General features: G+C 50.6%; 1 protein-coding gene across 4 annotated transcripts in view; it reads left to right on the forward strand.

Annotated features, from left to right (window-relative positions):
• Nucleotides 1-14,697, forward strand: part of DDX31 (DEAD-box helicase 31) — a 78,676-nt gene that overhangs the window by 4,807 nt on the left and 59,172 nt on the right. For all 4 annotated transcript variants that reach the window (XM_084821045.1, XM_084821041.1, XM_084821043.1 and 1 more), the window contains exons 3-11: nucleotides 864-939; nucleotides 3,174-3,217; nucleotides 4,267-4,337; nucleotides 5,323-5,387; nucleotides 6,393-6,437; nucleotides 7,484-7,525; nucleotides 9,216-9,280; nucleotides 12,905-13,024; nucleotides 13,185-13,291. In XM_084821045.1, coding sequence (XP_084677171.1) covers nucleotides 864-939; nucleotides 3,174-3,217; nucleotides 4,267-4,337; nucleotides 5,323-5,387; nucleotides 6,393-6,437; nucleotides 7,484-7,525; nucleotides 9,216-9,280; nucleotides 12,905-13,024; nucleotides 13,185-13,291 — 635 coding nt within the window. The remainder of the gene's footprint in view (nucleotides 1-863; nucleotides 940-3,173; nucleotides 3,218-4,266; nucleotides 4,338-5,322; nucleotides 5,388-6,392; nucleotides 6,438-7,483; nucleotides 7,526-9,215; nucleotides 9,281-12,904; nucleotides 13,025-13,184; nucleotides 13,292-14,697) is intronic.

A 14,697-nucleotide genomic window follows, 5' to 3' on the forward strand; every position in this document is an offset into this window, starting at 1 on the left:
GTAAACCTCGCCCTGCAGCAGTATTTACACAAGTGTACGCTTCCTTTTTTAAGAAAGGCTTTTCTTAAGCTGCCTACTCTGGCTACTGCTTGTTTGGAAGGAAGGCTCCTTAATCTTCTCTGAGACCAACGGCCCTGTGTTTGCGAGTAGGGAGAGGTGGAGGAGCTCTGTCATTTTTGTCGTGCTGGCCAGAGCTGGCTGCAGGTTTCTGAGGGCCCTTGTGCAAGAAACCCTCAATGGCCCCTCTCCCCGAGTGAGTCTGCCTTCTCACCGCCTTGCTTCTCCTCTTTCTCTGCTGCTTGCTTGTCAGGCAGAGCCAGTGAGCAAGAAGGCAGCTGCATCTGCTCCTCCTCCTTTTCATCTCCTCCATTGCCTGGGCCAGAGCAAGACGCAGGCGAACAAGCAAGGTTGCAATGGGAAGAGGAGGAGCAACTCCAGGGGGCTCTTGTCAGTGGGCCCCTGCTGGGGTGTCGGCCCTTGGCAGGAGCCCGACCATGCCAACTCTTGACACCAGCCCTGGTACTGCCCATTGTATGAGGTGCCCAGAGAGAGATTTTTATCCAGTTTTCTTTCTTGCCCTGAGATGTCAGATTTTAAGAAAATGTTCATGCTTTTGGCTGATCAGAACAAATAGGCAACATATTGAATTTTGTTATTTGCAAAGGCTGCTTTTAAAATTAGATGCAATTATGTATAATTGTATTTATTAGTGGTGGAAATGCTCTTATTTGACCCTTTATTGTGGATTGGGTTTTGCTTTTCCTTCTCTCCTGTTTTGCACAGGCCTTTGGTTTTAAGCAAAATAAAGACTGATTGATTTGATTTTGTTCATTCATTCATTCATTCACTCACTCCACTTATAGGACATCAGTGAAGCAAGTCCAGGAGAAGGTTTTCACCTCCGATTCCTTTGATCAGCTGGGCCTCCATCCTCATCTGGTGAGTGCTTTTTTGTGCTCTGTACAGCAGAGGTGGGCAGACAGTAGATGTTATTTTATTTATTTAAAATATTTCTTGGCCGCCTTTCAGGGCAGAAGCCCCCCCAAGGCGGCTTACAACAATAAAATACATAGAAACAGTTAAAATATTAAAAGTGATAAAAAAATAAAAACAATAAAAGCCAACAATTAAAACAACAGTGACGTTAACAGCAGCAACAGCACCAGTAGCAGTCATATCAATAGAAGGCCAAGGTAAAATAATAGGTTTTCAAGGCCTTCTTAAAAGCCTGCAGTGACGGGGCATGGCGGACCTCCGATGGCAGCTTGTTCCAAAGATGGTTGTACTGGTAGATCCTTGGGTGATTTGCAGTGGATCAGCAAGGATTTCTGACTCTCAGTGCTTTAATAGCAGTGGCCACCAAATAACGCTCCCCTACCCTAAATTAGACTGCTGAAATGAAGGTGGTTCGGGGTAATCAGGAGTGAATTTTGTGCAGAAGGTCCGTGGGCTCCATTCAGTTGTGGGACTCAAAACCAATTCATGGGCACAGAATTCTTTTATTCTAAGTATTTCCAGAGGGTAGCCATGTTAACCTTTTGCAGCAAAACCTAAAGAGAGTCTCATGGCACCTTGAAGACTGGCAAATTTATTCTGGCACAAGCTTTCATTTGTTGCTGATAATGCAAGCATCCTGGCACTAGGTAAGCCAATTAACGCCTGTAGTGTGATTTTTTTCAAAGAAATCGGTTATCCTGATTTAAGCCTCTGGCTCAGTCAGAATTCATCAGCAGGTTTAATCCTATCACCAGGGGCTTGAATCAGGATAAAGGGTATTTTATCACACTGCATGTGTTAATTGGCTTACCTAGTGCCAGGACGTTTGTGCTATCAGCAAGAGCTGCTCTGTGAGCAGCCACTGTGGTTAACATGATTCTCACCATCAGTACTTGCTGAATTTCATTTCCTTCTTACTTCATTTCCTTCTTACTTCATGGAGTTCTCCCCTCCGCCCCACCATATGCAGTGTATATAAACCTGAAACTGTCCATAAGATGTCATGCATCTGATGAAGTGGGCTGTATTCCATGAAAGCTTGCACTAGAATAAATGTGTTAGTCTCTTAAGGTACCACAAGACTCTTTTGCTTTTATGCTGAGTGTATTTATTTTGTATCAGGGCTCCTGTTGGTGGTTCTTGGGGTTCTAGTAACCTCCCCTCTACCCCACACAAAGTAGATCCTGCAAGCCTGAAGTGTGCCTGTCTCTGCTGTATGGTACCTGACACACAGCACTAAATTATTGTTTCCTATGTCTTGAGCATTTGGGTGTGTGTGTAGTGTGGTCAGCTGCTGAATTTGGGACAGGGCACATCATCTAGATGTTCTTAGGACTGTGATGCTAGGTGTGAATGGCTGGGTTCACACAACAACCCATGATTCAACAACAAGGCGTGGTTCAACGACAACCAACGCTCAGCCCATACTCAAGGTTGAGTATGAGCTGTCATTAACCCATGGGTTGTAGTGTTGGGTGAACCCAGCCGTGGTAACAAAGCAAGGTTTGTTAAACATGACCAACCCAAAATTCACATCCCAACAACAAACCATTGGTTCTCTTCATGTGTTCTTTGTGGTTATCAAACCATGGTTTATTCATGTGGCTGGGTTCACACAATAGAACAACCCACAATTCAGTAACAACCATGGTACAACGACAGCCAACACTCAACCCATACTCAGCCTTGAGTATGGGTTGAGTGTGGGTTGTTGTGTTGTGTGAACCACATCAGTGTGTGTGGGGCAATGTTGAGTAAAATCTCAGAAGGTGGGCTCAAGGATGAAACTTCAGTGTCCTGTTGTATAGCTCCTTATCCAGTGCTGGGATTAGCTGAATACTTCCCTCTATTTTTATTGGAATTATTTTTAGTAGTAAGTTTATTCTGATCATAGCATTATTGAATTGGAGGAGACCTTGGAGATTATTTAGTTTAACCCCCTGTTCAGTGCAGGTATCTTGCTAACAGCAGCATCCTGACAGTTTAAATGCCTCCAGTGAAGGAGAGCTCCTAATGCTGAACATCCCTGTTGAATCCGTGTTGCCGCCTTTTTCTGGTTCTCAGATCTGTGCTTACTTTGGGGGCATGACTTGGCCTTAGCTGCCGCTGTGCCATCAGAACTTTACCTCCCATTCTAGAATCAAGCATTTGACGCAGCAATTGTTTGTTTCCATCAGGTTTCAACAATAACTTCTGTCTTGAAAATCTCTAGCATGACCAGGTAAAAAGCTTTCGTGTGTGCGTGTGCGTGGTAATTGGCTGAGTGAATTGAGACCTTTGGTTTAACTCTCCATTTGGCTTTCTGTATGTCTCTACATAACACGAGATTCCTGCTTGAATGGCCTGGAGCGATGTGGTTCTCACATTTATTTATTAAAAACCTTTATTTCCCTTCTTTTCTTAGGCTAACTTACTCCAGTAGCCTAACAGCACAAGTTAACCTGGGGTGCACAGTCCTATTGATTGCACCCTTGGTGATCATAAATCCCCAAACTCAGAGGCTTCCGATCATCCTATGCAGGGCAGGAGGAGTAGCGGAGACGACCTTCTGCTCCCCGTCCTCTCACCCTGCATTTTTTGCTAGATGGGCTTTTTCACCAATGTAGCAAAGGCGTTTCGGGGGTGGGGGAGAAGGCTGGAAGAGGCTCAGGATAGTTCGTATCCCAGCCTCTCCAGTCTCCTCCCCTTGCTGCCCACCAAATGCCCCCTTTTCCCCCTCTCTGACGTCGGGTTCCTGACCTCGGAGGCCATCTGGTGCGGTTCTTTCCATGTTGGCTGTGAGGAGGAGGGGGTTGGATCCCTGACTCCCCCTTCTGAGGTCGGAGCACTGTCTCCGACCTCAGAGGGGGGACTCCGAACAATCCTATGGCTCCCTAGATGTTGTTTCGGAGCCAGAGGATTGCTCCCTTAATGATTTTCTTTTTTTTAAAAGTGTTCTACAAGAATAAATAAAATACAGCAGCCATAAAAAGCTAAAACAGCCTTCCCCAACTTGGTGCCCTCCAGCTGTGCTTGGACTACAACTCCCAGCACCCCAGCCAGCACAACAGCATGCTGGCCGTGGTTGATGGGAGTTGTAGTCCAGCACAGCGGGAGGAGCACAGGTTGAGGGAGTCTGCATTTAATCTGTTGTTTTCTTTTTCAAGCTTATTCCTAGCCCAAAGACCAGCCTGGGCCCCCGACATTGTTAGACCAATGAGCAAAGCGATTGTCAACGTTTTTAATGTCTTTTCTCTCCTCCTCCTCCGTCTCTTGAACTTTGCTGCAAAGTGTTCAGAAGCAGACGATTCCCGCGCTGTTGCAAGGCAAAGACGCCCTGGTGAGATCGCAGACGGGTTCAGGTGAGCTGCTCTGCTTTCCAGGCCTTGCCAGCTCAGGACGCCGTGGGCTTTGCAGGGCGAGACGGAAGCGTTGTCCGCATGGCTGCCTTTCACACCTTGAGGAAACAAAATCTCCTTTGCAGGTGCACAGCCTGGAGTGGCGTTTTGTAGCAAGGAGCCTTTGTTTTCTATCTTTTTTCCCTGGAGATGGCCACCCATGTCTTTCAGTACATTTAAGATGGGAACTTAAACATAGGAATTGCCTTACACAGAGTTGGTCCGTTGGTCCATCTAGTGTAGTGGTAGGCAAGCCAGTGCCCTCTAGGTGATGTTGGACTGCAGCTCCCATAATCCGTGACGATTGGCCATGCTGGCTGGGGCAGATGGGAGTTGTAGTCCAAAAATACCTGGAGGGTGCCGGGTTGGCTACACCTGGTCTACAGTGACTGGCAGCAGTGACTCTCCCAGGTTTCAGGCAGGAATTTTTCTAGGCCTACCTGGAGTTGCTGACAGGCATTGAACCTCAGGCCTCCTGCATGCAAAGCAGGCGCTCTGCCACTGAACGATGGCACCTTCCCCCTAAATGAAGTAAGCTTCTAGTCCTTGTGGTTCTGAATAAGGGGTGGATTTAAATAGGATCGTCAGAAGCTGCCTTCTGCTGAGTCAGGCCCTTGGTCCATCTAGCCCAGTGGTGTCGACACTGACTGGCAGCGGCTGTTGAGGGTTTCAGGCAGGAGTTTTTCCAGCCTTACCAGGAGATGCCAGGATCGAACCTGAGACCTTCTGCAGGCAAAGCAGGGGCTCTACCACTGAGCTATGGTCTTTCCCCTAAAAATAAAGTCTTTCATCAAGGCCTATATTTTGCAGGTGGGTGCGACCGTGCCCTTCCCCCCATGCGTTTATGGAGATGGGCTGTGGAAATCTAATGCCTCCCACTTTTTATAAAAAGCTGAACACATTTTTATTCTCTCTTCCCCCACCTCCCTGGGTCACTGGTTTCCTGAAGGTAAAACACTTGCCTACGGTATCCCTCTTGTACAAACCTTGCAAAGAACGGAGCCGAAAATACAGGTAGGTGCATTGCAAACAGCTTGCTATCTCTCTTTCTCATCTAAATAAGAACACTGCTTTCCCTAAGTCCTTTACATTTGTTAGTAATTGTTCACAACAGTCCTGGGAGATTGGTCAGCCAGAAATGCCGCCAGCGGGGTCTTAAAGCAACGGGCACCCACGGGGCGGATTCAGGTCTACGGGCTGCAGTTCTTGCACTCTTCTGGTTGATCCAGCGTCAGTCTGGATCCAGCTATGTTGACAGAAGCGCACTTCCCTGCCCCTCCTGTCCACGGCAGCCGCTCCAGCTCCCTGAAAATGCTACCCAGAGAATTGGGAGACCCTGCTGGATGGGGCGAGTTGTGTGTGCATGTGGGGGGAGGGATCCCCCAAAATCAGGTGGCGGGACCTTCCGCGAGCGGAGCCCTTCCTCTTGTGGAAGGCAGATCCTGGATCCAACCCTGGATCCCACGTGTAGGAGTACGCACGCCATTTTTTAAACTGCAAGGAGAGCCAGGTTCAGCAGGATTATTTATTTTCTTCATTTGAAGTCTTTGTTATGCAGCTCCTCAGTCTCCCGGAAAAGTCTCCCGGAACAGACCCTTTAACTGATTACATATAATCAATAATTGATTACATATAATCAATTAAAAGAGAGCGTCCCTGCCCGCAGGCTTAAAAATGAAAAAAGACACAACACACAAGGAAAAAAGGATAGGGAGAGAAGAGGGAAACAACTAATTCCTTTAGCAGGGCTGGTGGAATGGACCTGCTCTCCTTCTCATCTCCCTCAGCTCAGAATGACAGGGGACTACTCTAGCATTTCCCTCGGCCCTCTTTTCCCATCCTAGCAAGTCTTTCTGGAAGCGCCATAGCGGTAAACGTACTGATCCAAAAAGACACCGGCGCTGTAGGAAGCTGTTGAGTTGGTGGATTGATCCAAGACGCCAAGTGCTTGTCTCTCTTACGGCCCTCCGTGTTCCCTTTTGCCGCTCAATTCTCCATTCCTCTCCCTTGCTTCCACAGCGCAGCGACGGCCCGTACGCCCTTGTGCTGGTTCCAACCAGAGAGGTAAGTTAAGCTGCTGGATGTCCATGGCTAATTTTGCTCCTGACCACGCTGGTTTCTCAGCTGGTGATGTGGGCAGGAGTGGGCAGCCCGTGGGCTGCATGTGGCAGGGCTTTCTCTGCCTGGGGGAAGGGGGCGCAGCCTCCCTCCGCTCAAGCAAAGAGAGACGCGCAGAAGGTGGGGATCGCAGTGGGGACGAGAGGCTGAACTCTTCCCACCCCCTGTGATCCTGATGAAGATTTCTCCCCTGCCCCTGTAGCTATGCCAAGTCCTGCATCCTCGAGGGTCTCCTTGCTCACACGGTCAGTGTTGTCTCTGACTGAGGGGCCAGAGTGCTGGATGTGCAGTGGTCCAGCACCAGAGAGGCTGCCTGCAAGAGGCCCTGGATGGAGGCTCCCTGGCGCCTTACGCGGATGCCAACTCTGTGCCATATTTAGGGTGACTGTGGTCTCGGAAATAGTCGCAAAGCATTGTGGGCTTGATTCAGGATAAGATTCACGAGGCCCTGTCTCCAGAGAGAGGTACCATGTTGTGTTTGGCGTTCCATTCCTCTCTTTCCCCATTAAGTAACTTCAAGCTGGTGCCATGTATTTGGGGCTGGTGGCATGTGGGAGCCACAGCGGGGATGGGTAAGGCGTGTGAGCAGCTCAGAACAAGGCTTTGCTTGGACTGAACAACGAGCCAGAGTTTTATAGCACCAGATGGGATCCGATTGGCTCTTGGTGTCATGTGACGTCTGCTTTGCTGGCAGCTGCAGCACCACCTTCCGGCCACTGGTGGTGATGGTGCTGCAGTGCAACAGGGCGTGAGCCAGCGGTTCCCTCTTCCTGTGAGCTGCCACGGAGGTGCAGTGAATAAAAGGTCTGGACTCTGCCGGTTCGAGACCCCACCAGTTCATGACAAATGTAACGGATATGAAAAAGGCACAATTGGATATTCTCGGTGCCAAGAGAATCAGCATTTTAAATCCAGCCTTCACGATGAAGATACTTTGATGCAAATTATGGGTGTGTATTTCTTAATTTGATTTAACTCCTTGTTCTCTGCAGCTGGCCCTACAAAGTTTTGAAACAGTCCAGAAACTGTTAAAGGTAAGGATTGATTGGGGACTGCAGGAGGTGGGGGTTGTTTTTTATTTTTCTCTCTGGTGCCACCCTCCGCTGCTGTCCTGAGAGAGAGAGAGAGAGAGAGAGAGAGAGAGAGAGAGATTTAAAGGAGCAAGGACCTTGTTGGAGCCCCTGGACTGAGTGGATTCTGGGGTGGAGTGGGGAAGGAACTTGGCATCTTAAGTAATCCTGTCAGGCAGGATTAGGCCCATGGGCTGGGGGTGATCTTGGCCTACCTAACATATCTTGCAGCAGCCTTCCACAACCTGGTTCCCTTCAGATGTGTTAGACCAGAAGTCCTGTCATCCCCAGCCAGGTCTTACAGAGTACTTATGGGGATGGGAGAACCTTAGTGTAAGTCCCAATAAGCTCCTTGTAGGAAAGGCTGGTTGGAATGGGTGCAATAGAAATGTTGATGGATAAATAGACAATACAATTGATAGGGCAAACTGGAACGGTAGATGCACAGACTTGTACTGTTTGCAGGGGCTGAGATCCATTGTGTTACTCAAAGAATTCAAATTGGGGAAAAAACATGAGTTCATGAGCCTCAGACTTAGGCACACCCTCCTCCTTTAGCTGGGGAGATTGGAAGCTTTGCATTCATTTTGAACTAACCATAGCGTTACATCTGTACCGAGACAAACTATGGTTAGTCTTTACTTATTGCATTTATGTCCTGCCTTTTTTCCTCTTGCAAGGAACCCAAGGCGGCTTACGTTCTCCTCCTCCTCTCCATTTTAGTCTCACAACAACCACCCTGGGAGGTGGGTTGGGCTGAGAGTCTGTGACGGGCCTGAAGTCACCCAGTGAGCTTCCATGGCCGAGTGGGGACCAGAACCTGGATCTCCCGGCTCCCAGTCCAGCATTCTCACCATTACACCACATTGGCCCCCTTAACTAAGCAAACTAGCTTAAAGCTGTGGTTTGTGAAGATGGCTTGTTTCAGTAAACCACAGTTAAGCTTGACCTCAGTTTAGGGTTCAGATGGAACAGTAAACCGCAGTTAATTGTAACCTGAAGTTTCTGATCTCCTTGCCACTGCTGTGGTTGAGGAGAATTTATTTGTGGCATTCGTGTACCACTGAATATCCCGCTGACGACATGGGGCAGGCAGTGCGCATGGAGCCAGCGTTTGCGGGAGTTCCTGCCAGCGCCAGCCGAGTGCTCTTTGCTCATCTACCACCTGTCCCTCGCGGGCGAAGGGTAAGCGAACCCGACTGAGCGCTTGTCTGGCGCTCGCAGAAACTCCCGCAAGCACTAGCTGCATGTGCTTCACCTGCCCCATGGCCTCACCCAATGAGCAGGCGAAGCTGGTTGGGGCGGCTTCGCTGCGCACGGGCCTTCCCCAGTGTGGGAAGCCCCATGCTCCGTGAAGCTGGTTCCCAGCCATCATCCACCCAGCGCATTAGTCAGGGACCAAATGACGCCCGGGGGCATGACCCGGCCTCCTACCATCATTCGCCCATGGAGGGCTGGGTGGTTGCCGTCCCCGGCTTTAGCGTTGCGTGCATGATGCTCGGCTTCATGCGCTCTCCCCTCCCTCTTACTCACCATCCCACTGTCAAATCCCGGGGTTGTCCATGTTAGAACACAATATAAAACCCTATGCTACTCTTTTTCAAAATTTCACTTTCTTCCTCTCCACCTCACCGCCCTTTTCTGCTCCACGTAGCCATTTACCTGGATTGTGCCTGGTGTGCTGATGGGAGGAGAAAAGAAGAAATCGGAGAAAGCCAGGTAGGACGGCAGCTTCACGAATTCATCTTTTCCCTCTTTTGAGCTCATGCTCTCTCCTTCCGTCTCTTTCATCTGTCACTCTCTCCCGGGGTGTCTTTTTTAAGTGGGGAGAGGGGCTTGTGACTCTGGATCAGGCTGTGAGCAACCCCCGCTGTGGATCTTACAGAAAATGGACGGACGGCCCAGCGGGAAGTATGTTCACATCTCTCCGCTTTTTACAATGTTGATGAGCTTTCTTAGCCATCCGTGGGCTTCCTTCGCTCCTATTTGCACCCCCCTCCCCTTGCCCAGCCCAGCCCTCCAAATCTGCCATTCCCACCCGGATCTCTTGCCAGTGCCTGTGTTTGCCTAGCACATAGTTTTGGAATGCAATAGAAATATGTCATGTTTTTGCTGGGGGGAGCCAGAAAAGGGCAATTTAGATTGCGTTGCTGTCCAGTCAGCCGCTCTGAACGTGTCGTCGAAACAAGGGTTGCTTGAAACGAGGACCGGTCACAACCTAAACCCAATAAAGATAATGGTACATGGCATCTATTAGCTCACCCGAGTGCTCCAAGTGCTTTACGCTTATTTAATTGGATTTGCATATGGAAAAGCCTGCTCCGTTTGTTTTTCAAGGATGCCCTTATGTCACGGTTAGGCAGAAGGTAGATTTGGACACGCTGGTAGATCTCTTGGGACTGACAGTAGTTTGGCAAAGATTCCTTACTCCCCGTTATTTAACACTAGCAGCAAGAAAGCAACTCCCCACCCTCCCTCAATTATACCGCTGAAATGAAGAAAGCTGGGGGTAACCCAGAGTGGATTTGTGTGTGGAAGGACCAGGGCCGGCCCAAGACATCTTGCTGCCTGAGATGAAGGGCATGAGGGTGCCCCCTCTGTGTATAAAAGCCGACCGGGCTGGCCAATGAATCTGTCTTCAACACTGGCGATGGGACACCATCCTGTACTGCACCTGAAGGGAGCAAGCTAACTTCAGGGGCCAAGGTTCTCCTCCAACACCTTGCTGCCGCCTCCCAGCAACTGCCGCCTGAGTCCACTGCTCCACTCTGCCCCATGGTCGGGCCAGCCCAGGGAAGGACTGTGAGCGCTGTTCAGTTGTGCTCCTGAAAACAAACTCCTGGGCTCCAAATTCTTTACATCTGAATTTTAAATCTTTTGCACCAGGCTCCACGCTTTTTGGACCTGGGGGTTCTAGTACCTAGCAAAGTCGATCCCGGGAGCCTGATGTCTGCCCACCCTTGCAGGCATTGCTTCAGGAGAGGTATTTCACCGCCCCCGTCTCACACGGGAAGGAATGCCTCCTCCCCTCCATCTTCAAGACGGTTCTTGCCATCTGCAGTTTTTGTCAGTACTCAGGGGCCTGGCTCACCCATCACCACGTCCCAGGGTTGTTTAAATCACTGTTGCCGTGGGACTGCAGAGCTGAAAGGAAGCACCCTCCGGCCTCTGCTGCTGCTCCAGTCCTCGCTTTCCTCATAAGAAGACTACATGCCCCGCTCATCCAGCATTCTGTTCCCACAGTGGCCATCTAGCTACCCCAATTCAAAGCCTACAAGAAGGACAGCACCTTCCCACCCGTGTTCCCCAGCAGTTGGTGTACACAGGCACACTGCCTCTGATCCTGGAGGGAGCACAGAGCCATCAGGACTGGTAACCATCGACCGCCTTCTCCAGGAACGTGTCCAGTCCCCTTTTCAAGCCATCCGAATGGGTGCCACTGCTGTGTCTTGTGGACGCGAATTCCATCGTTGAACGTTGTGCTGTGGGAAGACCTCCGTCCTTTGTCTCTCCTGGGAGAGTGCCTCCTTCCAGTCGGCCTCCTTGGAGCGGGGCGGTGAATTTTGCTGTGCGTTCACACGCTGGGAGCAACCCAGCTAGGTGTTTGCAGCGGGTGCTGTGGAGATTGTCTGGTGAGGCTCTGCATCAGTCTTGGTCCCAACCCGGAACGTAAAGGAGCAATCCTGCAGGGGCCTAGGATAGTTTGGATTCCTGGCTCCGAGGTCGGAGACACTGCTCTGACCTTGGGGCCAGGAAGATGAGCTCCCCTCCCCCTTCCCTTGCAGCTGGCGTGGAAAGACCTGTGCCGGCTGCCTCTTGGAAAGTGACCTCGAAGAGGAGGGAAAGGGGGCTTGCTGGTGGATTGGGGGGGGACTGGGGAGGCCGGCTTACGTTGTATCCTTAGGCCTCCTCAGCCTCCTCCCTTCCCACTCCGCAGAGCCCCAGCTAGATGGGCGAAAAAGCCCGTCTAACCAAAATGCAGAGCAGGAGTGTGGAGGCGAAGAGGCCGGAGGCTCACGGCCATCCCGATAGGATTGTGCCCTCAGCTGAAAAGGGCTTCCTTTTAGAGGAGGGATGGGGAATCTCCAGACGATGCTGGGCTCCCAAGTCCCATCAGAACGGCCAATAGACAGGGATGATGGCAGTTGTAGTCCAGCAAGATCTGGAGGGCCACAGATATCTGGGCCCCCTGCCAAAGGGGGTTACCAGGAAGAGGGCCTCGTCTGCTGTGACACCCGGCTGTGGAATGAGCTCCCTAGAGAGGTTCGCCTGGTGCCTACATTGTACTCCTTCAGGTGCCAGGTGAAGACCTTTTCATTCTCACAGCATCTTAGCGCTCTAGTCTTTTAGCTCTGCTGTTTTAAATATATATTTTAAATCTCTGCATCGCTGCTAGGTTTTATTCTGGTTGTACCTTTACGTTGTAGTTTTAAGCCTTCATATTTTATGTTGTTTTATGTTGTATTTTGTGTTTTTCATTTTTGTGAACTGCTCAGAGAGCTTCGTTTATTGGGCGGCATAGAAATGAAATGAAATAAATAAATACCGTATCCTGTCACCACCAGCAGCCATTCTAGCAGGCTGTACAGAGGGAGATGTGTGGGAAACAGGGCCTTCATTCCACCAGCCCCGCTGAAAAGCTGCTTTATTCCTCTTCCCTCCGCACTCTTTTTTCCTTGTGTGTTGTGTCTTTTTAGATTGCAAACCTGCAGGCAGGGTCTGTCTTGTTTTACTGATTGGACGTAAGCCGCTGTGGGAAACTTTTGCCTGAGGAGAGGCATAAAAACACTTTGAATGAATGAATGTTAGTATATGAATGAAGAAAGCCTCCAAACGTAATTCGGGAAAAAAGCATTTGCCGCAGCTATTAGCAGTTTGGGATGACCGGCTCTAGCAGTGTTCCAGAACCTTGGGACATGGGTCTAGTACGGTCTGATTCACGAATAGCAGCCAAGGTATGGTTTGGCTGCCATGAATGAGCTTCGGCCACACATGCTCCCTCCTCCTTCTGCTCTCTCCGATCCTGCACCGACTTCCTGGTTTGTAACAAAAACATAGTTTGCTGTTACATCTGACCTGGGGGAACTCTGCTTTGTGCAAATGGTCGGTTTGCCTGGGTTTCCCATTCTGGTTTGCAGGCCAGCTACAGGTTGTTTGGCTCTGATGTAATCGCAAAGATAATTAGCGGCAAAGTGGGAAGTTCTGGGGTGGGAATTGGAGAGTGCGAGGGGGTGGAGGGAATGCTGAGCCTGGGACACGGTCCTGAGAGCCAAAACACGACATAGTTGTTCCGTTTAAACCAGGCCCGTTCCGCAAATGCTCTCTCTTTTTGTTCATAAACAGACTACGCAAAGGCATAAACATTCTGATCGCCACTCCTGGTCGCCTGGTGGACCATATCAACTCCACCAAATGTATCCATTTCCGCCATGTCCGGTGGTTGATCCTGGATGAGGCCGACAGGTAAGCAAGCGGTCCTATCGCTGTTGATGGGGAGATCTGCCAGTGGGGGAGGCGGGACTTCTTCTTTGCGTACCAGGATGCCTCCATATACCAGGAGGTTAGATGTGTTGCTTATCCTCCTTGCTCTGGCTTATTTCTCCATCTCTGTCCTATTTCTCAGGATCCTGGATCTGGGTTTTGAGAAGGCTGTGACAGCGGTGCTGAATGCCGTAAACGCTGACAGCGAGACACGGCAAAATGTTCTCTTGTCAGCCACGCTCACAGAGGGTAAGCGCTGCAGTGGCGTCCGTCTTTTCATTGGGGTGGCTGCTGGGGGGAAGTCAGGAGGGACAGATCCCAGGCAGCTCTGGTTCCAGCCATCAGATCATCAGCCGCAGGGTGTCTCCTTCCTCCCCACCCTCCCAGACAGGGCCAGCTCCAGGCTTTAGTGGGCCCCCAACAGGATGCCAAACGGCGGCCATCACAAAACCATGGTAGCCACCATGGTTTATTTTTAATCCACAATGCCACAGAATGACAGAGGAGGGCAACGAAGGCTATCAGGGGACTGGAAACAAAGCCCTATGAGGAGAGACGGAAAGAACTGGGCATGCTGAGCCTTGAGAAGACTGAGGGAAGACAGGATAGCGCTCTTCAAGTACCTGAAAGGTTGTCATGGAGAGGATGGCCAAGATCTTTTCTCGATCATCCCAGAATGGGCTCAAGTTACAGGAATCCAGATTCCGGCTGAACATCAGGAAAAACTTCCTGACTGTTAGAGCAATATGACAATGGAACCAATTACTTGGGGAGGTGGTGGGCTCCCCCACACTGGAGGCGCTCAAGAGGAGGCTGGACAGCCATCTGTCAGGGATGCTCTGACTTGGATTCCTGCATTGAGCAGGGGGTTGGACTCAATGGTCTTACAGGCGCTTCCAACCCTACTGTTCTATGATTCTATTATTTTTGGGGGCGGCCCCCACAGTTGTCACCACCAGCAGTGGGCTCTGCCTGAGGATATGGATGTGACGCCACACCTGCTCTGTGAAGAAGCTGCTGGAGGGCTTAGTTGTTTCATGGCTGCCAAAACAAGGGGATGGGCAGTCTGGCCCTAGGCACCAGCCAGAGGCAGAGGGGTTACTGGGAGAGGTGCGCCTGTCTTGGCCTCTTGCTGGAAGACTGCCAGCCTGGGCCCATCCGTCAGCCAGTAGAACCAACAGTGACTGACGACCTGCTTCTCCCACCCAAGCTTCCCCCACCTATAGCCAGTTGCCCTGTGGCTGCAGAGGTGACGGGGAAGGGCAGTTGGCCCCCAGCCCAACTGCTGGCCAAGCACGTAGGCATGACTGTTAGACTGCTTCTAAATGTTAGGTAAGCCACGGTGAGCCTCTGGGCTGGCATGGGATATAAACTGAATCAACCAATAGCCTGCTTGGGGTACCTTGTTTCTTCAGTGGGGGTCTCCTGCTTTGTGCCGGCAGGGCAGCGCCCCTCCTGCCTGTCTGGCACAGAAAGAGCCATCATCACCCTGCCCCCCCCTTCCGGCAAGCAACTCAAGCGGCTCAGGGTGGTGTCCATGGGGGCTATCCCACATTTTATCCTCCCAACAGCTCCGTGTGGCTGAAAGATAACAAAGGCCCAAATCACCTGATGAAATTCACAGTTGAGTGGGGATTGGAACCTGGGTCTCCCTG

This window comes from Heloderma suspectum, chromosome 14 (genome assembly GCF_057233095.1).
Source record: "Heloderma suspectum isolate Gila_16-S chromosome 14, 16-S_ref, whole genome shotgun sequence".
NCBI classification, from domain to species: Eukaryota; Metazoa; Chordata; class Lepidosauria; order Squamata; family Helodermatidae; genus Heloderma; species Heloderma suspectum.